Genomic DNA, 25,143 nt, shown 5'->3' on the forward strand with positions numbered 1-25,143 from the left:
TCACTCGCAAGTTGCTGATGTGAATGTATGTATTGAACTGCCAGGCATACATTTTTCTATGAGCCTTTAGTGGCATCCCAATCTAGCGCTCACCAACTCCGCCTTCCTGCTGCTACGTTCTGCAAAATCCAATTGATGTGTTCTAATTGTTGTCGCTCACGCCTATATCTTGCTCCTCATTCTCCGAATAACGCAAATATTGTGTGTCGTACGTCTTCTTACGACAGGGCAGCACTCAGGTGACACATTTGTGTTCGAATGGTGATGAGAAAATCGGTTGACAAATATTAACATGAAGGGCTATGAGATACATATCGAATATTCTTATCAGTGTTAGTAGAGATTAAATATTTAAAAATCTATGCACATCTACGAAGTGAATGATGATGAATAGGAGTGAAGCAGTGTGCATCGGATTACGAATTGTGGCCTTCCATTTTGTTGTGGCTAACAGCCTTTTTATCTAAACATTTTTTTTTCTCATATGTGATGATTGATGGGTGGTTAAACGTCAGTGCATTTCTGGTGTTGGGGCCTGTTATTATCTTTGTTTTGATAACTTTTTGCGGTTCACAACTCTTTCCGTTTCAACATCTGATTTATACGCATGGCGGTTGTTTCATTACGGAGGGACGTTGTGCAGTCTTGAGGTGCTTCGTCACTAAAAGAATAACAAAGTTTCTTCCTTAAAGGGGCCCTCCAACACTTTTCACGACTTCATATTTTTACATTTTTCTCTAGCTGGTTGTGTACACTTGCGGCTTAAGAGATGAGTGCCGCAAAAACAGCAGCAATAGAGCCATGCAGTGCAAAACTATTCATCTTAGGGCTATCAACATACAATAAATGGATGCTTACCCTTAACTCCAATTTTTGGGCTCACCTTACCGTTTTTAATCACCCTCTGACGTTGAAAGGCTGCCCGACGAAATGAACTGAAAGCACTACCTTAAAAAAAGCTCGCATGACATATTGCCTGTTACGTCCAGCGTACTAAGGACGTTGTTGCGATGGTAACAAACAATGCGGTACTTGAAGATGGAACGACACGTGAGAAACGAGACAGCTTGCGAATGCTTCTAAAATGTTTTCTAGCTTTAGTGATCCTAATTTTTACAAGGACGTATATATATCAACGCTCATACGTTTTTTTTTCTTTTATTTTCTTTCAATAACGGCACCCGGAGCAACGCCGATACGTTTTCTCCAACACATGGCGTATGGCGCATTCTTTGACCAGCTTTGCAGTTTTCAAGCTAGAAAATGTCAAGATCTTTATTCTCTGTCACTTTAAGTGAAAATATATGCTAATGGAGAATTAATTCCAATAATTATTCCTATTTTTATGCAATGCTGGGATCACTTTTACCGTTACATTTATCGAATCATATGGCGGCAGCCTTCCGGTGCAATTTCCGCTCGCAGTAGCTCTGGCCAGGGCCACTACGGCTTATGCAGTTGGCACCGATGTTTTCAATCTCTTCGATTTTACAGCAACAGACGAACATTCAGCGGGGTTTTCGATCATACAGCTAAGTAGATCCCAAGGCTAAACAAATCCTGTGTCACGCTTTTAAGATCACCTGAATATCAGTGGAAGTGAGAGAACGTGCATGGTGCAAAGCACGGCACGCACCAATAAACAAGGTTTTTGATTTGCGATGCTCTGTAGGACAGCAGCATGAGGGTGAGTATTGCACTTTCTTGAAAAGGAAGAATGCAACTGAACTAAGTACTGCTTTACTCGTATTTACTCGAGAAATCAGGAACATTACTGCGACAGTTGCATCTAAAACTAGAAAAACTTGTCCAAGTGGGATAACCGGGATGTGTACCTATCTGCCTTCTTTGAGCGCCTTCTGACATCCAGGAACGTAAATTTTGTAGGATGGTTCAAGTTTTATGACGCTATAATAATACCTACTACAGCTTTTGCGAGGCTTTCGATGTATGGAAGAATTCTTGACTCGCAGATCGTGGCGGATGACGTCCCCTACAGGGAGAAAAGTAGATGTGAATTCAGTAAACTGTACCAGGATTAACAGTTACGAAATCCTTGTGTACATGAAATATGCAGAGTCTGTTATGTCTTTTCCTGATGCATTGATGTTAGGCAAAATTTTTTATTAGGGCACGCTATTCGTTTGAGGTAGGACGATTCCAAGCTGTCACAAGGTGTCGAATTAAAACACACCAGGACAGAAAAAATGGTCATGTTCATCTCCCGCTGTTTTGAGCTGACGTTTTCAACTTTCAGCCTTACTGAGCCCAGCCTTTAGATATCATTGCTTGCTGATGTTTACCTCGTCATCGCTGCCGGTCAGCGAATAACCTTTCGGCGCTGCGATGATCGTAAAAGAGCACAGGTAACTGCCATGACTCACAGAACGCCGTCCGCACAGTGAGGGAGTTCTGGAAGTGCGTAAGAAGTTTGGCACGTTCGAGACACTTATTTTGGTCATACTGCGCGGTGTACTGGTACACAAGGCAGGAAGTGAGACAAAAAGTACAAAGTATCAATGATACTAACACAACATGTAAGCGGTCTTCTGAACTCTCTTAGTATAAATACAGTGACCCCCAATGGGGTTGAAACATAACGCTTGAAAGCCATGAAAAAAAAGCAACAGGCCAGCAACAAATTAAGGCCGCTTCCCAATAATTGTGTCATGCCCAAAAGCCGTAGTGGGGCAGTTCTGCTTTTTACTATTCAGTTTGCTCTATCCCGATTCCAGTCCGTATCTTACTCCACTTTTTTTCCCACTTCATATGTATTAGTGTCTTTCCCTCTGCATATTTATTGTTTTCCCTGTTTCGCTCTTTCTTTTTTTTTCGTAATCCTGCTCCTGCTCTCATTTTTATATCTCGCTTGCTATTTCTTTCTTCATTTGTTAATCTGTATTTCTCTTTAACTCATTCTGTTTACGCAACGTTTTGCGGCGTTTTACTGTTTATATGTCGTATTTTCTGTTTCTCAACCTCAATTCTTTTTCTAAGCATCTTCTTCGTTTGCCACCACAACGTTCTCTCTGGCTTTTTAGTTCTTTCTCTTCTTCTTTCTCGGTCTTTCCTTTCTTTCATTAACTTGATTTCTTGCTCTCTTCCTCTTTAGTTGCATTCTTTTTATTTCCTCTCTAGCTTTTCTGACTTAGTATATTTCATTGTATTCTCCTCTTTCCTACTCTTTCTGCACTGTATTTTCCTCTCTTTTCTCATTTCTCTCCATTAGACCGTCACATACCTATTCAATGAGTTACATGTCCTTGTTGACATTATATCTGCGCTTTAGAAGAAGCCTTGGGTAATTTAAAATTCTGTGTGTCTCGTGCATGTGGACGTGTGTGCCTAATTCTAAAGAGATCAATTGTGTCAAATATTGACAAGATTTGAGAAATTATTCCCACAGATGTAAAAAAGAAAAAAAACTTTCTGGATACCTGGATGGTCAAGATGCTTGCCTACAAATCCTGGGAAGACAAGTTCAAAACTATCACGACGAAAATTGTTTCACCAGGAATCTTTTTTATCTTTCTCTCTTGCGATTTTTATCTCGTTTTTTTCTCCTATTCTGCATTCCTTATCTTACTCATCAACTTGTGTCCCCCTCTGAAAACATTACAGCACAACATCTGGGAGAAAAGCAGACGATGAAGAAAACGATGACTAGAAAAATCGAGATCAAAGGGGTGTGCACTACGTTACATTGGTGATTACTTCAGTTTTTGAGCTACCAATCAAAGTGAACATCAACTGCATCAATGCTAAACAAAAAACTGATGAAGGACTTCATGTGAATTAAAGACAGTTCTCACGCTATAAAACCGTGCATATCAAATCCTTGTGTGGCTTGTGAAGTGGAAATACCAATATTTATTGTCACGCTATTTGGGACCATCGAAACGCTCATTTCATTGTTAATTATACCCAGTTGTTAGTCTTCGCATGTTTTTGTCACTTCTATTTTGTGTCCAGTCCCATCGCAAGGTTGAGTTTGAGGCAATTCGTTTCACCGCTGTACAGAAGTCCACAAGAACTGTTGGCTATTAGGAGGGCTACACAGACTATTTATGCACGTACTTTGTTTGTTTCTTTATCTGAAACCCTTTGGCAACTCTTCTGCACTTGAACAAAACAGTGACATGAGTGAAAAGTCACGTTATGCACTGTTTTCACAAATATCTTGCACTTTCTCATCTTATGGGAGCATATATTGATTATTTTCAGGCCGAGGGAATACAATTAGATGACTTGAAAGTTTATTAGGGCGTCTACAGCTTTGGGCTGATAACACAAGTACCGCTTGGTAGCAGCAATTCATCAAGTGCACTTTCAATAGACCAATGTAGACGAGTTGTAAGCTGGATTTTACCGATGCCTTCTTCACTATCAAATGCTCTTCAAAGGTAGGAAAACGCTGTACGGTGCTGAAACAGCGTTCGTGGTGGTGAGCCTCATACGATGAAAAATTTTCTGCTTTTTCTGAATCAGCCCACACGCAGTGTATAGGAGCAGCATTATGAAATCGTGCTTTCCTTGCGTCTCTAACTGTTGCTGTTTTGCAGTTGATGAATATTGCCTTTCCGAACCCAGCGGATCAATTAAAACAGTTAACATAGAGCCGGACGCACTTGCTGTTATCATTAGAGAATATAGTTTGGAAACGCAGAAAAATAGAAAACGGCAAAGCTAATAAATGTTCATTTTGAAGGTCTAGTAATTTACTGTCACTTCAGAGATATCCCATTGTGGCATTTCTTCGAAAATGTGTTTTTTAATCAGGAGTGCACTATGGGAGCTCTCCCACAAGCCAAAACAACGTGGTCTAGCACATTCCTTTCGACACACAAGGACCTAACAATTCAAACATGCCTGCGATAGTTATTGCTTCCACTGTGGTGGTCTTGTCTTGAAGTTGCATCAATGGCGTAGCTGCATGTTTTAAATTTTGGGGCCAAGTTCTTTAGACCATGGGTTGTTCCCTCCTCCGTAAGCAGTATGTAGCGACCTCTAATCTATAGGTTGCTCAAAGATGGTCTTGTGTTTATATGTCCTTGGGAATAATATAACCAGATGGCATTAGTGCTTTTCACAGCATGTCCACGGAGTGAATGATGAGTTGGGCGAAGCGTCCGCCTGTCTATTCCTGTGTGTGCAACTGTCCTTGAGTCTGTCCGTTCGCCCATTCAGTCCATGCTTCTGTCAGTCTGTCCATGCGTCTGTCTTTTTGTCTGTCCGTGAATGCTTACGTCTGCTCATACGTCTGTCCGGGCGTTCTTCTGTCCGTTCTTTCGTCCGTCCATCCATCTGTGCGTGTGTCAGTGCTTTCGACCGTCCATCCGTGAGTCCGTTCTTTTGTCGGTCCGTAGTTCTGTCCATCCATCCGTCGTTATTTCATCTGTCCTTCCGTGCTTCCGTTCTTTCACGCGTCTGTCCTGGCGTACTTCAACCAGTGAGTCCATTCATCTGTCCGTCCCACCGTGCGTGATGCTGTCTGTCCGTCCATCCATCTGGACGCACAGACAGATGCACAGGCGGACAGAGGCACGGACACATAGAAAGACGGATGGACGGACGAAAGCACAGACGGACTGCCGGGCGCGTGGAGGCACAGAAGCAGGAACGGATGGATGCTTCGACCCACACAACATCACTCGCTTCGTGCATATGCTGTAATTTTTTTTCTTTTTTCTCGGGGGGGGGGGGGGAAGTTCAACTACATTGTATATATGTACGTCAGTGTGTTCACAGCTGTGCATAAATGTATAATGTGAACTCAAATATTGCTTAAAATTAAGACCCTTCCCTGCAACTTCACTCATCTTCCAAAGGCGCATAAACCCAGTCACAGCTGACAAACTTAACGAAGGCACCGGGACAGTGACTCAGCAGTCTTAAGCATTATTAAAAAAAAACGCTCATACTCTTATTTCTTTACTGCCATAGGACCTGTGCTGAGGTCAGTTAATACAACCATTCCTAACTAAATTTTGAAAACGTTTTTTTGCGTCATACGATATATTCCACCAGAAAGTATTGAAATGTCTTGAATTTTTCATTATTGTGCACTGCAACCAAGATACTGCTATAATTTACTATATGAAGACTAACTTACCTTCTTTTCTTTCCTCAATTCAATCCAACCATAAATTTTACTTGCAACAATATCATATATATTTTCGAAGCAAAATATAAAGTTATCATTCTTATTCTAAGTACACGGTACACCCTTCCGAAATCATTATGATCATAATGAACAATGAATAAATAAACTACAGAGTCCACAAGCTGCGACAACTGAAAAATCGCTTTCGCTGAAATCCGATGCATGTATTGCGATAGCCACTTACTAAAATGTTTTCAGAGAAAAGCCGGCATCTCACGTCTTTAGCATGAGAGAGAGAGCACAAGAGCAGGAAAGACTAGCGGAAGCTCACCACTCCATAGCTAAGCGTCTTATAGGCTTTCCGTAGCTTCGATGCTAGCACCGCGATGAGAAGAATAGTGCAAAGTTTTAGCTTTATTTGAATTCTTTATAAACACTCAACCCGCGCCACGATGATTGCATGCTTTCATTTCAAAAATGCGAAACTACTGGCTGCGCCTACAACCTATAGTGTCAAATTTAGGCACACATTGAAGTAGGCGTGACAAACCTACAGCAGTATATACGTTGTACACGGCATACTAAAGCAGGTTGTGCATGACAGACTCGCTCCCTGGATTCCGTGCCGAACGATTGTGCCTCCACGAACTCCGACGTCAGCGTGGCTCTCACTAATCGGCCCATCGTCGACAATCTCCTGACGCCATGAAGCTCTCGTCAAGTTCTTCCTCGTCCTTGGACTTTTTACACGGTGTTGCAATCATCTGCTTTATAATTTTACTTTGGGTTTCAGCCTGAGTTAATTTTCAACATCAAGGCACAGAGTACAGTAATGTTGGCAGTGGAAAAAAGCCTCTAAAATGGGCTTGAAAGCGCCAACTGACATTTGACAGACAGCAGTACTTGGTACAAAATCAATTGAATATTTTATATTTACATAATACAGTATTTTTGCGAAAGTGAAAATGTAATAATCATACAGGAAGTGTTGAATGAAGTCCACAACCTAAATATATAATACGAGCTAAGCTTCACGAGAAAAATTCTGCCATAAAAACAATCTCTAAAAAAAGAAAGAGGCTAGTGACAGGAATGATTTGAAGCGCGAAAAGTGAAACTCGATAAGACCCACACGCTTCAAAACATTTATTTAGGAGACGTGGTAACTGTATGCACAAACTTTGTTCACCATGAGTAGTTCTACAACGTGGCACCTCCCACGTTTTCCGAACTCTGGTGTCTCGTGAATGTACGTTAAGAGGCAACTAGCCGATGCTTTTAGGAGACCGGTATTTTTTTTTCTGAATTTTGGCATGGCGTTTATTTCGGATACGCTTATATAGGTTTGGAAGTTAGACCAAATGCAAATTGCGCAAAAGTGGTTCTGAATGACTTTCGTAGGAAGTATTCGCAATGGCTTGAATGGCTTTTTTTGTATATCATGTATATCCTTATGTTATACGTAGTTTCAGTTCCCCAGATAAGGTAATAGTAACTTAAAACTGAGAGAAATAAGGAGTTGTAAATGAGAATGTTTAACGTTCTGGGAAGCGAATAACGAACCATAGACCACATACCAGTGACTCGAGCTAATTGCGTTGCCGTACCATATATGCGAAGATTCTATGAAATGCGCTCTTCAAGAAGATCACCTCGGCATTTGCCATGAAGTAATAAGCAAATATGTGAGTCCTAGAACTTCTGCACTACTTCTGTATCAATTTTAGTACCCTTGGATCTAAAGATAATGGCTTTTGTTTTAGTAGCCTTTATTTACAAAACAATTAGCAGTAGACCAGACTGATAATTTGTTTGGCACTTCGTTTCTCTTTAGAAGTTTATCTGTTTTGTTTTTTTAGTGTAAATATTATGGTGCTTCAATCAGCGTAAACAACAAAGTCAACAAAATCTTGAATGTTAGCAGGGTCATTATTTATAAGCAATACAAGAGTGGTCCTAGGATGCTTCTTTTTGGCATTTTAAAGTTAGGGGCTTAAATTAGAAGAATGCTTGTTTACTATCACGTTTTGCTGGCTGCAGAGAAGGTAAGAGAGAAGTAATCCTAACAATACAAATACTCTAACCCTTTAAATCCCACCTTGTCACTTGCCCACTTGAGCTACTTTTGAAGTGTCACATTTAGCAGCAGACAGTTTGAAGGCTCCCTTTTCTCTTCTATCCTCAAATTACTACACCTTCTATGACAGCACGTTTTCTCGTGTGACTACGCTTGATATGTTGCATGTGGGCAAAAAACTGCTTGTATTTTTATTAGGCCTATTTTGTACCGTATGAACCAAATGCAAGTACGTACAATGTATTAGTGACTCGATCCTAAACACCGCACATGATTCGTCCGGATGCATGTAAAGTATATTTTCAACGTTAAGGAACTTGTCTGAAAAAGAAGTAAACATACAAAGCCAATAATAAACATTTGTAACAGAAGTAGGGTACATATCCATATAGTGCAGGAGTGAGCTAATACTGTGCATTTTCCTTGCATTGATTTCCAAGCTGTGAATAAGGAGAACACGGGTAGGTTTTAGATTATTTCGAGTGCAAGCATAAACTACGCTAGTACAAAATCACAACTACTATATTCAGCTCCTGTAAACTACAGGTTACAGTGAAGAGTAGGAAGGCTGAGCATACGATCTGAGCTGTTAGCGCTTCAATTACTAAGTGATTTGACCTGCTGCAAAGTTAGTTCTTTGGGTACGCCTTAGATTTATAAATGCTTGCAGTGCACCATATAGGCATTCGCTCATGCGTCCCTGACCTTTGAGAGAAAAAAGTGCGCATGTGCTCAGAACCAGGGACATGGCCACAAATTATTTCTAAGCAGTGACATCATCGGTATAATGGCTATAAATAAAACCAAAAGTAACAAGAACATGATGCAAAGTTATCGAAGTCTTTTTTTAGCCTACGAGGATGTGCACGCTTGAATGCGAAGGCGATGGCTTGCGCTGAGCAATTTTACTTAATCCTCATCCAGTCTTGACTAGCTCTAACTTACAATGGCTTCTAATGGTTAGTTCCCGTCAGGCATCGGTTGGGAGATCAATGGTATTTGCAAATCATGGGCGTCTGGCTGATAACTTATCGCTAACGTAAGCTGACTCCTCGGCAGGGCCTGATACTTCCTGAAGCGTTGCCTTCTGTTACCTACTACAGGTGAACTTGCACGCACTCTCATACTTTAGGCTTGTGGTTGTTAAATATTATGTGAACAACAAAGAGCAGCACTGTCATCACTATGATGACAGAAGTGTTCGGCATCATTTAATATTTGCCTTTTTCTATAGCTTACAAACCGTGAGCTAAAAATTAACCGTATTTAGTCAGAACTACCCGGTTCTTGGCCAATCCCCCAGTGTCGGTGTGTGTCTTTACTTTCATGCACTTCCTTTCACATAAGAGGAGGATAGGCGGGCCTTGTCATGGGTATGGCGGCTCGTCCTTTCCTCAACATTTTGGTGTCGTGAAGACCGGAAGGAACGACCTTCAAAGGTGAGATGGAGCTGACTTCACGAATTTCGACCACCGTCCTAGCCTCGAGGACTTTTGTGAAGCCGCTATGAGGAAAGCTATTGTGCGAGGCCTAACCACAGCTGAGACCTGAGAGCGCGACTCCGGTTGCAACTGCGATCACTAGCAGCACCCATGGACTGACGTGAGTACGGGAATCGTCTGGAGGTTTGTGAGACGGGTGCCCTCACGTCTACTTCGGCTCCAACTTGACTCACCTTTCACCACGATGGCCCGATATTCACAAGGCAAGGCAGCCCATAGGTAAACGAAGCAGTGCAGCCCCATGAGTCCCGTGCAGTGCTGCCCCGTCGGGAGGCTCACGTCTTCTCCAGCTCAGTGCTGACTCGCTCTTCACAATGTTGTCCCGATATGCACAAGATCATGAAGAATGACAGCCCGACAAGTGACGGATATTCGTTGTGTGAACCTTCTGCGATAGAGGCCGTATTGACTTCGACTTCGCCTCGCGATACGGCTGGCTAGTGACTTCTCACGTTTTCGACACTGGACCGGATCTTGTAGGCGCTCTACGAAAGGCGGAGTCAAACACGCAAGGCTGTCACGCAGGTCATCGCAGACGTCAAACGTCTTCGGCAATCGGATCGCCCACCAATTCATGAATTACTACGTATTCACCTCGTTTTGATTGACCAGTATGAAGAACTCAGAAGAATCGACCAGAAAATAGAAGATGCAGTCGACATCACTAATTTGCAAGCGGAGATGGAGGAGGCAGAAGTTTATGAGCGCCAGATATTTTTAGCAAAAGTCAGAACCGAATTTAAAATCGCCAACGCATTAAAGTCATGGCAGGCTCGTTTCGAGACAGCAAGACTACACATTAAAATGGAAGCAGAAAGAAAAGCACTCTCTGCGTCTGCGTCACTACCATCTAGCCAAGGCCTTTTGGACAGAAATCTCGTAGCACAGATGCCAGTTAAGTCAGCCTCAGGACATATTCTTCAGCATGTAAATGCGAGTAAATCAGGACCTTGACTGAAGTAACGAACATCGAACGAGCCTGCGCAAAACAACCACTACTTAAAAGGACCTGGCCCACGCCTGCAGAACTGTCGTTAGCGTTCAATACCCATGAACCTGTTGTGAAGAGATCTGCAACTTCGATGTTTGAGGCGGAAAGCATTCCCATAATTGAGAACGAAGAAGGCTTTGCAGGTCTAAAAGGCCATTCACGAGATATTGATATAGCGTCCAAGCAAAAGCTGGCAGACTCAGACGTTAAAAAGCCCTCATCAGCCTGCGTTCACGTGCCCGACGGAGAAAAAGGAAGGCCAGCTCACAAGGCGACAAGAAACAGAAGAAAAAAAAGGAAAGGCCATGACGACACAAAAATAAGCCTCTTGCATTGCTGAAGGCTTCGGCTCTTCGAGAAAGCTGCAGAAGAAAATATTCAAAGGAATGTGCATGGCACATATTATTTCAGTGAATTGGTGAAATGCCCGCCCAGTGTCACAGTGGCGAATGAGACAAACCCGCCGAAGGCGGAGCCAGAAGGCCGAGGCTTACAAGGCAAATGCCGCAAGCAGGAGAAAGCCGGGAAAAAGGTTTCTCAAAGATAGTTTCACAAGATCCTGCTGGAAGATTCTTATCTGTGAGCTTTCATGTCAAGAAAACCTGCTCAGCGAGAGCACAGGTGCATTGCAGTCAACGCACTCAATAGCACGTATGTGGCACAAGCGCCGGAAACACCGCTGGAAGATCAAGCGCAGAAGGAGACTCGGATTACAATCTACTAGGACCGACGCGGAACCCTTACTAGTACTGACGTACACTTTGTACCCGGAACTCATGTGAGCGTTGAGTTTTCTTTGTCCAGAGGCGCCAATGTGGGGGCGTGTAGGATGTTAAATATTGTGTGAACGACAAAGAGCGGCACTATCATCATTAGGATGAGAGAAGTGTTCGAAATATAGAAGAGGTGGATAGGTTGGCTTTGCATTGGACACGGCGGCTCAACCTTTTTTTAATATAGGTGGTCTACTTTTAGGGTCGTGAAGTAGTTGCTAATGTCATTTTACTGACGGCTAATGAGGTTCATTTTAGTAGACAACTGCGTAGTTTTGTACACTATTTTATAGATGACAAACTCTAATCAAAGGATAGTTATATGGCAGTGGAATTGCCGTGGCTTCGCAGGAAAAAAAGGCAGTTCTACTGCAACACATCAGGCACTCAACATGAAAAGCAGTTGTAATATTACTTCAAGCGCTTAAAAACGCGGCTACCTTAACAGACTACGAAGCGCACAGCAGCAAAATTAATGGAAGGGGTTTATTCACGCTCCTAAGAACGCGTCTCACGTTCGTTAAACAATCTAAGCGGCGTCCAGATGGAACACGCTTTCATCGGACAAGTCTCCACTAAACAAAAAAAAGAAAGCATATTTCTATTGAACGTTTATAGTAGCCCGTCGAAGCAGCGTCAATGATTCATGACGTTGCTTCAGAGGACGCTCAAGATTGCTGGGTCTGAGACGCTTATTGTAGGGGGTGATTGCAATGCGGCAGACACGGCGTGGGGATACGGATACAGCACGGTCAAGAGAAGACAACTAGGTCAAGACGCGCAAGAACTCGACTGCACTTTAATAACAGATCCGGCACACCCGACGAGAATAGGCAACTGCACCTCTAGGAACACGACTTTGCACTTCACCTTCGTAAGAAATGCCGAGGCGGCAGCCACCACATGGCAAAACACATCTGCTGACCTAGGTAGTGACCACGCGGTTATCAAAATTTACCTTTCGACGTCGGACAAAGCGCAGGACAGTAAACGCAGATTTGAAGGAACTGATTGGGAAAATTTCATAAAGAAACGAGGGCAAGAAGCATCTACAGAAGATAAAATCAAGGTGATTGAAGCGTGGGCCCGCTCACTGGTAGTGGACACCAAGCTTCAACCAAGACTATTGAAACGTCGATTGAAGCGGCCTAGATGGACAGCCACCTGGTGCATCTCATTTAGGCGGAAAACTCTATCTCAGCAAGATGGAAGGGACAGAGGCTTAATTGAAGACTCAGAAAGAAAATAGCGGAGATGAAATACAACATCGAGGAACACTGCCGCATTCTGAACCACCAGCAATAAAACGAGTTGTGTAATTCAGTGGACGGGCAACTACACAATGACAAAGGGTGGCACCTGCTCAAGTACCTCCTGGACAAAACGAAGACCAAGTCACACCAGAGTAACTGCCTTGCCCGTCTGTTACACAAGGAGATCAAAAAACATGGTAAACATTTAGTGGCTGCCAGATTACGGGCGAAGTACCTACCACACACTTCATCTGTGCTGCACCGCCCGTACGAGGGGGACGCGAACGAAGAACTGGATAAGGAATTCAGCGTATAAGAGATCAGGATGGCGCTGCACAGTCTCGACAGCAGATCGGCGCCAGGTCTAGATAGGGTGTCAAATCGTGCTCTGAAAAATGTCGACGACCGATCCGTGCAGCGGTTGACGGAATACATAAACGACGGCTGGCAGCGTCGTTGCTTGCGGAACAGTGGAAAACTGCGATAATTTTCCTTATCTCAAAACCAAGTTAAGCGCCGAGCCTCGACACTCTTCGCCTTATCTCGCTGACGTCGTGTGTAGGCAAGGCTATACAACACGCTCTACTTAACCACTGGCAAGCCTATCCAGAGCGAAAAGGGGCATATCTATCATCGATCATCCGATTCCACTCAGAGGTATCCACACAAGATGCCATGCTGCAGTTGAAACACCACGTACTCGATGGCAACTCGAAAGGAACCAGAGCAATTCCTAGCCTCCACTTCAAGAGCGCGTTTGATAAAATCGAGCACTCGGCGATACTGCACGAAATATCTCGACAAAACTTTGGTTTACGTGCGTAAGTACTACGTAAAAGATTTCTTGATAGACAGGCGAGCCGTTCTGGCGGCAGGAAACCTTCAACTAGATGAGCAAATGTTGGGAAGCACTGGCACCCCGCAAGGATTTGTAATCTCGTCTACACTCTTCACCTAGCCATGATTGGGCTCGCTGAAAAGCTGCAAGCAATTGAAGACGTCCGGCACTCATTCTACGCCGATGACATTACTATCTGGGTGCACTGAGGCAGCGATGGCCACATTGAAACGGCGTTACAACTAGCAATCGACAGAGTAGAGGAATATCTCGAGGAAACAAGACTACTATGCTCACCAAAAAAGTCCAAACTCCTGCTTCACCACCCCACGTACAGGGGTAGGCCATTCGAGCATAGAGAAATGGCGGCGAGGACCAAACGAGAATACGTATAAATCAGGCTACGCATAAGTAACGGAGCAACGATCCAGATAGTAAAAAGAATAAGGGTCCTCGGCATGATAATCGAGGCAAGTGGAGCTAACGGCGAAATGATCACCAAACTAAAGCACAAGTCTACTAACGCAATGAGAGTTCTCAAGAGGGTCACTAGCAGAAGAAGCGGAATGAGAGAGGATAGTCCCATACGACTTATACACTCTTTCGTCATGTGTCATATTGCGTACGTTGCGGCATTTCACAACTGATACAAGGCAGAAGAAGCCAAGATCAACGTCCTTATCTACAGAGTGTACAAGGTGGCACTGGGTCTACCCGAATCCACCAGTGCTCACCTGCTGCTTCAACTTGGACTTCACAACACGTTACGCAAAATAGCCGAGGCGCAGCACACTTCACCACTGGAACGACTTTCGGGCAAGACAGCGGGTTGCCAGATCATGGAAAGTCTCGGCATTAGTTAATACACCGAACAAAGCCAGAAAATCGCTCTGCCAGACGCGATCTGATAAGCGATAAGGGTTGAGTCAATTCCACGCAATGCTCATCCGGAACACAACCTGGGCAGAACAAAGTCAGGACAAGAGCTCTCCTGTGCAATTACACCGACGAAATGAGAACGCGGTTCAGTGACGCCACTCAATACGCAGACCGCTCGGGATTCGCAGTCATGGTGGTCGATTGGAAAGGCGAAACGAGAATGTCGGCAAATATTCCATGCAACCACGCACACGAAGCGGAGGAAGTAGCGGTGGCGTTCGCGCTCACGGATCCGTCATGCACTACTGTTCTCTGTGACTCGACAGAAGCGGTAGGAGTCTTCGCCAAAAGATGTATCTCGCAACGAGCGGCCAAAGTCCTGCGCAATAGAAAATTTCATCAAGAGGCAGAGCTTCAAACCAGACTCCTCTGGTTCCTGGTTTACGGGGGGAGGTATCGAAGACGCCCCGCAACCTAAACGAGACGGCACACGCCAAGGAGCGCGAGCTTGAGAACCGTGCCGGCTGGGGAAACACTCTATGGGGAAACACCACAAACCGTTTGGCGACCTAGGACGAAATTACCAAGGCTTTCTACCTGGCCCGCCGAACATTTCCTTCACCCAGCCAGAAGTTGAACAGGATGGAGGTGGTGTCTCTACGACAGCTGCAGACGCACACGTATCCCAACCCATCGCTGTTTAAGAGACTATACCCCAATATATCTACGACGAATATATGCAAGATATGCCACGTTGAGGTTTCCACATTAAATCACATGCTCTGGAACAGCGCCATAAATCCGCAAGGTGCTAAATCCCGAACCCTTCCACCGCAGTTTACCGCTGCCCTGTGCAGCCCCAGCCTTGGTGACTGACTCTGGGCCGTCCAGTAGGCCTGCGAGGCGGTAGGCCTGCGAGGCCTGCGAGACGAATTTGGTATTACAGGACTCAAACGAACGACGGAAGTAAACGACACGTCCAAACATGATAATCATGAGATGCGGGTCATGTGAAAGATGACTACATGCTACACTCTTACCTCACTAGCGGTTTTTTGTTAGCTTTACATGTATAAATTTGCTATTACGTGATGTAATAGGAAAATTAACAAAATACAAGGCACAAATTAATAGTCATGACATGAAAGACATGTACCGCATAATTTACGTCCACCTTTTAATGTTGCATTCAATTTAAAGTGACATATTGCCGTATTGAATATGCAGCACCAAGAGAACAACGAAGAGCACGCGCAGCAAGACAGAAAGACGAGGTTCTTATCCGATCAGATTGCCAGTGCTCTGGTACAATTAAAGTGAGTTTCCAGTATTCAACTGCTGCTGTTCCGGCATTGTAACACTGGTGGGGGTGCGGAGTGCATGTTCGGGACGCCTGACAACAGCCTCCTACCTAGTCCAGAAAGACTTCCGGGCATCGACACCCTCGTTCACCACAGCAGCCACCGCATGTTAGAGCTCTGCGTGGAGTTCGGTTCATTGCCGGAAAGCGTGACCATGCCAGAAAGCATGACGGCACCTGGAAGCACTAGCCCCAGCTTGTCCAACCCAAGCACGACACAGGTGACTGTTTTGAACTCTCGACTTCCGGTTGACTCCCATGGAAACGCTTATGAGGACACACATGACTGGATCGAGGAATTCGAGCTCACAGAGAATGATAATGGGTACAACACCACACAGAAATCGGACTACGTGTATTTTTTGCTTCAAGACGGAGCCAGAACATGGTTTATGAATCGCATGTGGTCTTCTTGGGAGGAGTTCCGGCAGAAGTTGCTCGATACTTTCGCAAGCACCGAAAGACGAGAAATCACACAGTGCCTCCTTGAGTGACGGATTTAGAAACCAATTGAATCCCTTACCATGTTTGTTGAGGACATGGCGCGGCTGTTTCGTCGCGCAGATCCCAACAGGACCGAAGCCAAAAAGGTTAGCCACCTCATGCGGGGCCTTAAGGAGCAGCTGTTCACTGGTGTCGTACGAAACCCGCCTAAGTGTTGATGAAGTCTCCAAAGAAGCGTCCTCCATCGAACGCGCCCTGCAATGCAGGGTGCGTTCGATGGAGGACGCTTCTTTGGAGAATTCGCACAATGCACCGATGAGCGCTGCAGCCATGACCACAGCGACGACACCCGACGTAGGTTCTTTGCGCCAACTCATACGAGAAGTCGTACAAGAAGAGGTCAAGAAACTCGTCGCCAAACCGAATGACTGCGCAATCGCCCCAGTAACAGAAGTTGTGTGCCAGCAGATCAGGCAAACGCTCTCGCTTCCTGAGCCAAACACAAGCACCCCCAGGGCAAGCTATGCAGACATAGTCCACCGACAGTCAGCGAATGTGCCGACACCACATCAGTGCCACCAGCATTAACCACCGACAGTCCCTTGGTACTACAGAGAAACTTCGACACCGAAGCGGCCACCACTTCGCAAAACTGACATCTGGCATACCCCTGACCATAGGCCCCTGTGCTTTCATTGCGAAGAAGCAGGCCACATTGTTCGGTATTGCCCGTATCGCGCCACAGGGTACCAAGGGTTTCCTTCCACCATTTCTCGGTGCCATTTCAACGAACGCCTGACGTCGACACGAGTGTCATGACCCCGCGGAATGTTCCTCCAGCGTTTCGGTCGCGCTCACCTTCTCTTGAGTGTTATTCTCCATCTTCTAGACGGAGCACCACTGGCATGCCAAGAGGGAGAAATCCCAGTCCAGGCCGGGGAAACTAAAAGCGGCGACCTCAGGGGGGAAGGTTGCGAATCGCCGAAGTGCCGAAATTCCCCCAATACTGCCTAGCGAAGAGACCCAAACTTTCAATGATTCGGCGGAAGATGGTGTCCGCCCCACCACCTTTTGACGTAAGCAGTGATTTATCACCAGCGCAGAGGCAGCGCCTAGTAGATTTTCTTCGCCAGTTCAAAGACTGTTTTTCATTGACCTCGAGGGTCAGTGAAACGCTACTGACGAAGCACCGAACAATAATAAAGGAGACAGCAAGGCCAATACGACAGAACCCATACTGCGTAGCGCCAAAAGAGCGTGAAGCATTCCAGAACCAAGTAAATAAAATGCTCTATGATGACGTCATCCAGACGTCAAGAAGCCCTTGGACATTGCCGGTAGTGCTGGTTAAAAAAGAAAGACGTAAGCTTGCGATTTTGCGTCGACTACCGCAAGCTGAACCATATGACAAAGAAAGACGTATACCCATTACCGCGAGTCGATGATTCACTCGAAAGGCTGAGGTACGCACGCTACTTCTCGTCCATGGACTTAAAATGTGGGTATTGGCAAATTGAGGTCGACGAGCGAGATAGAGAAAAAAGCGGTTTTCGTAACGCCTGACGGGCTTTATGAATTTAACTTCTTGCCCTTCAGATTGTGCTCAGCCCCCGCAACATTTCAGAAACTAATAGATACCGTTCTGTCAGGCCTTAAGTGGCCGACATGTCTGGTCTATCTGGACGATGTCATTGTTTTTTTCAAAAAAACATTCAAGGAATACCGGAGCAGGCGGCTATCGGTATTCAAGGCATTAAGGTCTGCCAGCCTGACACTGACACCGGAGAAGTGTCATTTCGGTTTCAATGAGCTCCAATTTTCAGGTCATGTGGTGAGCCATGAAGGTGTTCGATCTCATGCCCATAAGATTGCGGCTGTCAAAAAATTTCCGGTGCCAACAGATTAGAAAGCAGTCAGGCGTTTCTTTGGCGCATGCGCATACTACCGAAAGTTTAATGACAATTTATCACCCTTAGCCTCGCCGTTAACACGACTCTTAAGAGAACACGTTTCGTTCACATGGGCCGACGATCAACAAGCGGCATTTGACGATCTCCGACAATGCTTGTACTCGCTCACTTTGATGAGGATGCCCCTACTATGGTCCGCACATAAGCCAGCAACGTGGGGTTAGGTGCTGTACTCGTCCACTGGCAAGACTCAGCCGAGCATGTGATCGCATATGCTAATAGATGCTATCCCGCGCCGAGTCCAACTACTCCACAACGGAAAAAGAGTGTCTTACTGTCGTATGGGCGGTTATGAAGTTTCGTCCGTACCTCTACAGTCGTTCCTTCCACGTAGTCAGCGACTATCATTCCCTCTGCTGGCTGACCAACTTGAAAGACCCGTCTGGTCGGCTCGCACGGTGGAGCTTACGCCTTCAAGAGTTGGATATGACGATCGCGTATAAGTCCGGACAGTAGCACGCTGAGACTGATTGCTTATCATGGTCACCGATAAAGCGTGACGATGACACAGAAGAGGACAACGTGGCGTTTGTAGGAGTCGTCGACACCACTATGATTTTGTGCTAGCAGTAGGAAGACAGCGACTTGCTTTTCCTTATTGAATTTCGGAACGGCCGGATAACAACCGTCTTTACCAGATTTGCAAGAAGCCTGCCATCATTCTGCTTTTGTAGTGGTGTTCTCTATAAGGAAAACTTTTCTCCCTGAGGAAGCACCCACCTACTTGTCGTTCGAACGTCAATCCGTGAGGAGATATTCAGTGCTAGCCACGATGAGCCAACTTCTAGTCATCTCGGATACTTACGCACATTGGCCAGAATCCAACAGAAATACTACTGGCCAAGATTTCCAGCTACTATAAAAATTTTGTGTGCACGTGTCTCGATTGACAGCGACGAAAATCGCCACGATCAAAACCAGCTGGACTATTAAAACCAATTCAAATGCCCTTGGTATCTTTTTGCCCAAATTGAAATGAATCTTTTCAGACCATATCCAAGTTCCCATGCTGGCAACAAGTGGGAAATAGTCCCCACTGATTATCATACGCGGTACGTAGAAACAAAGGCTTTGTCAAGTGGCACCCCTGTTGAAACCGCACGATTCTTCATAGAAAATATCGTCCTGAGGCACGGTGCTCCGACAATCATAATAACAGATCGAGGTATCACTTTCACGGCCGTGCTCCTGAAAAAAATGCTTGAGCTCAGTAGAACAGCCCATCGGAAAACCACTTCCTATAATCCGCAAACGAATGGCTTGACAGAATGCCTCAACATGACTATTGCCGACATGTTGAGTATGTACAATGACGTGGATCACAAGAACTGGGACGACATTCTACCGTACATAACGTTCGCCTATAATACAGGGCAACAAGAAACTACACGAAGAACTCCGTTCAGTCTCCTTCTTGGCCGTGAAGTGTGACGACGATGCTTGACCCCATGCTACTCTTCGACTGCAATAACGTCAATTTGGACGCTGTATCTTTAACACAACGAGCAGTAGAAGCGAGGCAGCTTGCACGCATTCGAACGGTCAAAAAAAATTACGGCGCACGACGTTATGATCTGCACCACCGACATGTCGTCTATCAGCCCGGCGAGAAAGTCTGTGTATGGAGTCCTGTTCGCCGCCGGGAATTGTCTGAAAAATTGTTGAAGAGGTATTTTGGCTTTTACACAGTTTTACAACGCCTGAGTGACGTTAATTATGTGTTCGTTCCTGACAGCCCCTCGACAACCCGCCAGCAAAAACCAGAAATCGTGCACGTTGTGCGAATGAAGCCCCACTGTTCGGACTCATCAACTGCTTTTGTCGAAGAACATCGGGATGCTGCTCTCTGGAAAGGGGCAAATGCCGCATTGAATATGCAGCACCAAGAGAACGACGAAGAACACGCGCAGTGAGAGAGAAAGATCGGGTTCTCATCCGATCCAGTGTTCTGGTACAATTAAAGTGAGTTGTCCTGTATTCAACTGTCGCTGTTTTGGCATTGTGACAATATCAACGTTCTTCATTCGCGCTTCCCACTGTACATAGAATTTGCCAATTTTTTGCGTATGCTTTCACTCTAGCGCTGTTTGTTGAATATTCAGATTCAACACAGTAAAGTGCACACCAATTTTGGTGACACCGAAAGTCTCTCAAATAGTTCGAGGACTCCTGAGATTCAAGTCCACGAGTATAAACATAACACAACAGGGCCCCGTGTGGATCGCCTTCTTAATGTGAATCTCACGACGGTTCTCATTGCATGTATCAACCACGCAACAAGGAAATAATTGTTTGTACCTTTGACGTTGGTTGTTTCAAAGTATCTTCAGGTATCTACATCACTTGCAGTTGGGCAGTTGCGAGGTGTTCGGCTAGCTATGACGTTTCGGTTCACCAAATCGTAAACTTCGCAATACATGTCCGCAAGGACCCACGTCCACCTGCACAACTATACACTTCATCTTGGCAGGTTGGCAGCTTCGAAGTACTTCTTAGGCAGTTCACACGTGTTGACATGTGGTTTGGTTCAACAATTTTGCTACCTAGTATTACATGCGTTGAAGAGAGACCCCGAATGCATGAAAATGTTGTAGCGAATTTTTACAATGCAGTTTCATGTAGAAGTGGTAATGTGATAGACACAAGCTTGGTTGTAACTAGGACTGAAGTCTTTTTTGTTACTCATATGCACCTATCTACTATTTTTGCTCTCGGAAAACACTCATTGTCCAATCACAACAAAAGATTGTGAGATTGATCCCAGAATTTCGAGAAACCAAGCTCTTTATTGCTCTTTATTAAGCTATTTATTTATTTGTTCTGAACATTGAAATTCTCAGACATGACTCCACCACTTGTGTTCTCTAGCTTTTGTAGGCTACACCGGAAAGCCCACCGATGAACTTTGCAAATGCCCAAACGACAGAACATAGTGGCCGGAAATTTGAGTAACACGAGTTGCAGCATTCAAACCTCAACGTCGATATTTCGTCGTACTACACACTCTGGGATTCTCAGTGTTCTACATGCGTTGTAAGTGTGCGTCGTGCGCCCAATACACATTTTACATAACCACCTATCTGAGCTTCGCAGTGCTTGCCTCTGAAGAAATAATGTGGCACGGGCACCTTATTTCCCACAATGCTTCCATAACAAAGTTGATATAGCACATATGCCACTGCTATTTTTGATTATCTTACTAAGAACGTATCCGAGAAAAGCAGATGATGTACTCTAAAATTCGCGCTAACTACATTTGTTGTAATACGCCAATGCACACTTGTGACGAATGATTCTTTCTTTAGAAATGGTGAACTTCGGCTAAAGTTGTGTACTTTCCCTGTCGGTTCTATATTATGTAGGAAATCCTTCATGCTGGGGTCCACCAAGACGTCGGTAACGTATTTTTGTCAGTGAACTAATTTTGAATCAATGCAAATTTTCAGAAAAGGAAAATCAGTTCCGTCCATGGAAGCCAAACCCAATACCACTCGGTCTCCGACAACATTTGCCCAGCTCACTACTCACGGCACAACAATCTTTTTTTTTTTACTTTTATAGCAGTTCTGTTCTTCAACAGTATTCGGCGAGTATCTATCGAATTCACAGAGCCCTTGTATCTGGAAAGAAGGCTACTTCTAGCACCGCACAAAGAGCTCGCAAGACCACAGGCGATGACTCTTAGGGTGCTACGAACTAATTTTTACCAGAATCTCGCTTCTGATGCACTGTCTCTTCCTAGGTGACTACAGCTTGCAGTGCCCTGGCTGCGGGGTAACGTGGGATTCAGAGGGCACGCTTTGGCGATGCCCTTCGTTACGCGGAGATAAGGAGCGGACAGAGCAGAAATGGAGCTCGGCCCCCAAGAGCTCCAAATATGAGCATCAAGTTTCGGCTGTGTAGAGAGCCTGCGATGCGGCGATTAAATTAGACTTAACTGTCCCCACGCGCTAGCTGCCTGCGCTGTAGCCCCCAGGACATGACGGTTCTCTGGATTCGTTAGTAAATTTCTTCGTACGGTGTTGGGCATGTAAACATTTTCTACAGAAATTGCATGCACAGGAAACATTTCATGAGAGGTACCTAACCGACATATCCTTTTGCATTTTCTCATTTGTATAACAAAAAGAACGCACTCTCGAAAGTGCTATACAGCTCGTCGAGCATAGACGTCAGCATGCCGTACAGTGATGCACTAACTCTGAACACTGTACAGAATAAATATATTGGTAATTTCATACGAAAATACATCCTCAATTTCAATTACCAGAAACTATATGGCCTGCGCGTTCTGCAGGAACTTTTTTATGTCTTTTGCAAGAGAACCCGAAACACCTCGTCTCTGCAGTGAAGAAACACCTGCTGTATTCTTTTCTATTCTCCGACAGAAAAAGTAGTGATCGCCCTACGGAAAAAGTTATGCGATGTGAGACAATCATGTCTAACTAGCAAGACAGCAGCATGTAGCTTCAAGAAGAATGTTTTTTTGTTACCTGCGGACGCAAATGCATGCTTCTAACGCACTAAAATGTAGCTCCCACCACAGACGCTTTACTAACGCTCCTTTTATGTCTTACACTTTTTTTCTCATAGTTGTGCAAGCCGACAACACATTGTCGGAATTTGGAAGCAGTAAAGTTAAGTAATGCAACCACACTTTAGTCTCCGGGACTAGCTTTTGAAACGTGTCGTTGCCAACTTCCTGTTGAATTTTGTACATCTTCAATAAGCAAAAGGAAATTATGTCAACGCTTTGACACACCACATGGTAGTGATCTGGGCTCAAGCTTTGGCCTCCCTCATAGCATTCATTTATAATCAACATCACTCTGGGACACGTTCTTGCCTCGCCCGGCTAGACAACTACTGCGTGCAGGAAAACTATGTATGAAAACTAAATTATAAAGCGTGTATAACGTAAGCCTCTGGTCCCACGACTAAATGTGATGTCTTGTTTGTGCGTATATAATGCTTGTTACAACTATATTCAAGAATCCACATATTTCCGGCGCTTATCTGATCCGTATGCTGTAGAATCAATTGCTGGAAGAGGGGCGCTGGCCGGTATTGGAAGAGACAGTGCGTTCACAGGGAAAGGTCGTCGACAAGGCTGACATAAATATAGACAATTCGACCGCCTTGCGTGTTTGCGACAGCACGAAGTCAGGCGAGTAGAGGACGGGAGCCAGGGCCATGATTGCATATGACGCAGTGCGCGCAGATCAGTTTCAAGCAACGCAGGCAGTGCGCCAGTTTCTTCGAAAGTTTCGACCTCACGAATATGACGAAGTATGTCTTGGCATATTAAGATCACTTGGCAATGGTCCCGGTCGATTGCTGGCCACTGTGGGGCCTGAAGTGGGCAGAGGGGTCGTGCGTAATACACCAATGAAGGGGCCATTGTCTTCTATATGGTGCCCCAGAAGGCGAAAGGGCCTCAATTGCTGCGCAAAGAGTCCATGGACACAAAGCTCAACACGGCAAGCATTCTATCTAATGCACCACATCACGGCAAACAATTCATGACGATTGTCTATGGTTAGCTTAAGGTGCCACGCATTTGTTTGCCAAGAGACGTCCGTACCATCAAGCTGAAGTTCTGGGGTTGGCTGCGGGCGGCAGCACGAGGGTGAACTACAAGGGCCTCCATTTTAGTTGTAGAAACTCTGAGGCCTATATCAATAATTAGGTTCGCCACGCACAACGAAGCCTTGTGCATGCACCCGTGAACTTCAAAGCACCACCGCGAAGGGCCGGTCACGTGAAGGGCAATGTCGTCCGAGTAAAACACACGATTGGGTCAATCTTTGTTTCAGTGAGGCACTTCGCAAGTGGCGCAAGCTTTAAGTTGAAAATAAATAGGCTGAGACTACTCCCCTGTGGCCCGACAGTGTGGACGGGACGTGTTGAACTGGTTGCGCCTCCAGTGAACACGGCGAACGTCGGATTGGCAAGTACGGCTCGAGTATAGTCGAGAAGTGTGCCCTCGACGCACTGCACTGGAGATGGAGGCGTCGGAAAGTGACTCAGACGCAGACTGGAAAGCCAGAAGATTACAATGTCGTTGTCACGAAGAGCCTGTTAAATTGTGCGCATGACAGCTGTAATGCGATCAGCCTTAGCACCACCTCATCAGAAACCACACTACTCAAAGAAAAAGACTGCGCGCAACCGCAACTCAGTGCACTTGATTAGGAACCATTCGCTTTATTAGTTTGCCCTCAAAGAAGGTGGGGGAAATGAGTTGATATGGTTTGATCACACGTGGTAACGTGCCTCGCTTGAGGACGGGGATTACAGTTCTTGCGCTCCAGTAGTCAGGAAAGGATCCGCTAACGAACACCTGGTTATAAGCCTCCAGGAGGATGGGGAGCTTAGATATGTCCATATTTCGCAAGAGCTGATGGGTTATTCCATTCAGCCCAAGTGAGCGGCTTTTTCACTTTGGCAGGAGAATACGTTCGAGCTCGCAGAGAGTCGAAATCTTCTCGCAGAGCAAGCGAATGTTGCAGGGCAAGCGACATTCGATCGAAGAAGGGAGGGGGTTGCAGTGTAGCTCATGGCACGTGAAATACTTGAACCTTGGGTAGCGGGAGCTGCAAGCGTGAAGCAGGAGGCTAATAGTTCAGCAAGGTTTACTTGCGAAATGCCATGCCCCACAGGCATGCCTGGCAAATTTGTAGCGTGGAGTCTTATTGTTAGGGATCGCTCGGATTATGCGGCAGCCACGGCGACATGGGTCCATCAGGTGATGAGCAGATGGGCTACTTAGCGAATAACGTCGCAGGGTTAGTGAACTCAGTGTGGCAGAAATACGTTTGCTGTCAATGATTGCATACCTAATCATACCTTTTTCCATGACAGTCATACGTCGCATGTGACGTTTATCAAATATTCCATGCAATTTAACATCACGCCTGTGAATGAAAACAAAAAAAGCAGTTGCTTAGGTC

General features: G+C 45.3%; 1 protein-coding gene across 1 annotated transcript in view; it reads right to left on the reverse strand.

The window, feature by feature from the left end:
* Nucleotides 1–1,729: 1,729 nt before the first annotated feature.
* Nucleotides 1,730–25,143, reverse strand: part of LOC142771413 (uncharacterized) — a 49,040-nt gene continuing 25,626 nt past the window's right edge. Inside the window, exons 3-5 of the mRNA XM_075872894.1 lie at nt 25,040–25,107; nt 8,418–8,501; nt 1,730–1,993 (exon numbers count right to left, since the gene is read on the reverse strand). Coding sequence (XP_075729009.1) covers nt 1,836–1,993; nt 8,418–8,501; nt 25,040–25,107 — 310 coding nt within the window. The 3' untranslated portion in view covers nt 1,730–1,835. The remainder of the gene's footprint in view (nt 1,994–8,417; nt 8,502–25,039; nt 25,108–25,143) is intronic.

Source organism: Rhipicephalus microplus, chromosome 9 (genome assembly GCF_043290135.1).
Source record: "Rhipicephalus microplus isolate Deutch F79 chromosome 9, USDA_Rmic, whole genome shotgun sequence".
Taxonomy (NCBI): Eukaryota; Metazoa; Arthropoda; class Arachnida; order Ixodida; family Ixodidae; genus Rhipicephalus; species Rhipicephalus microplus.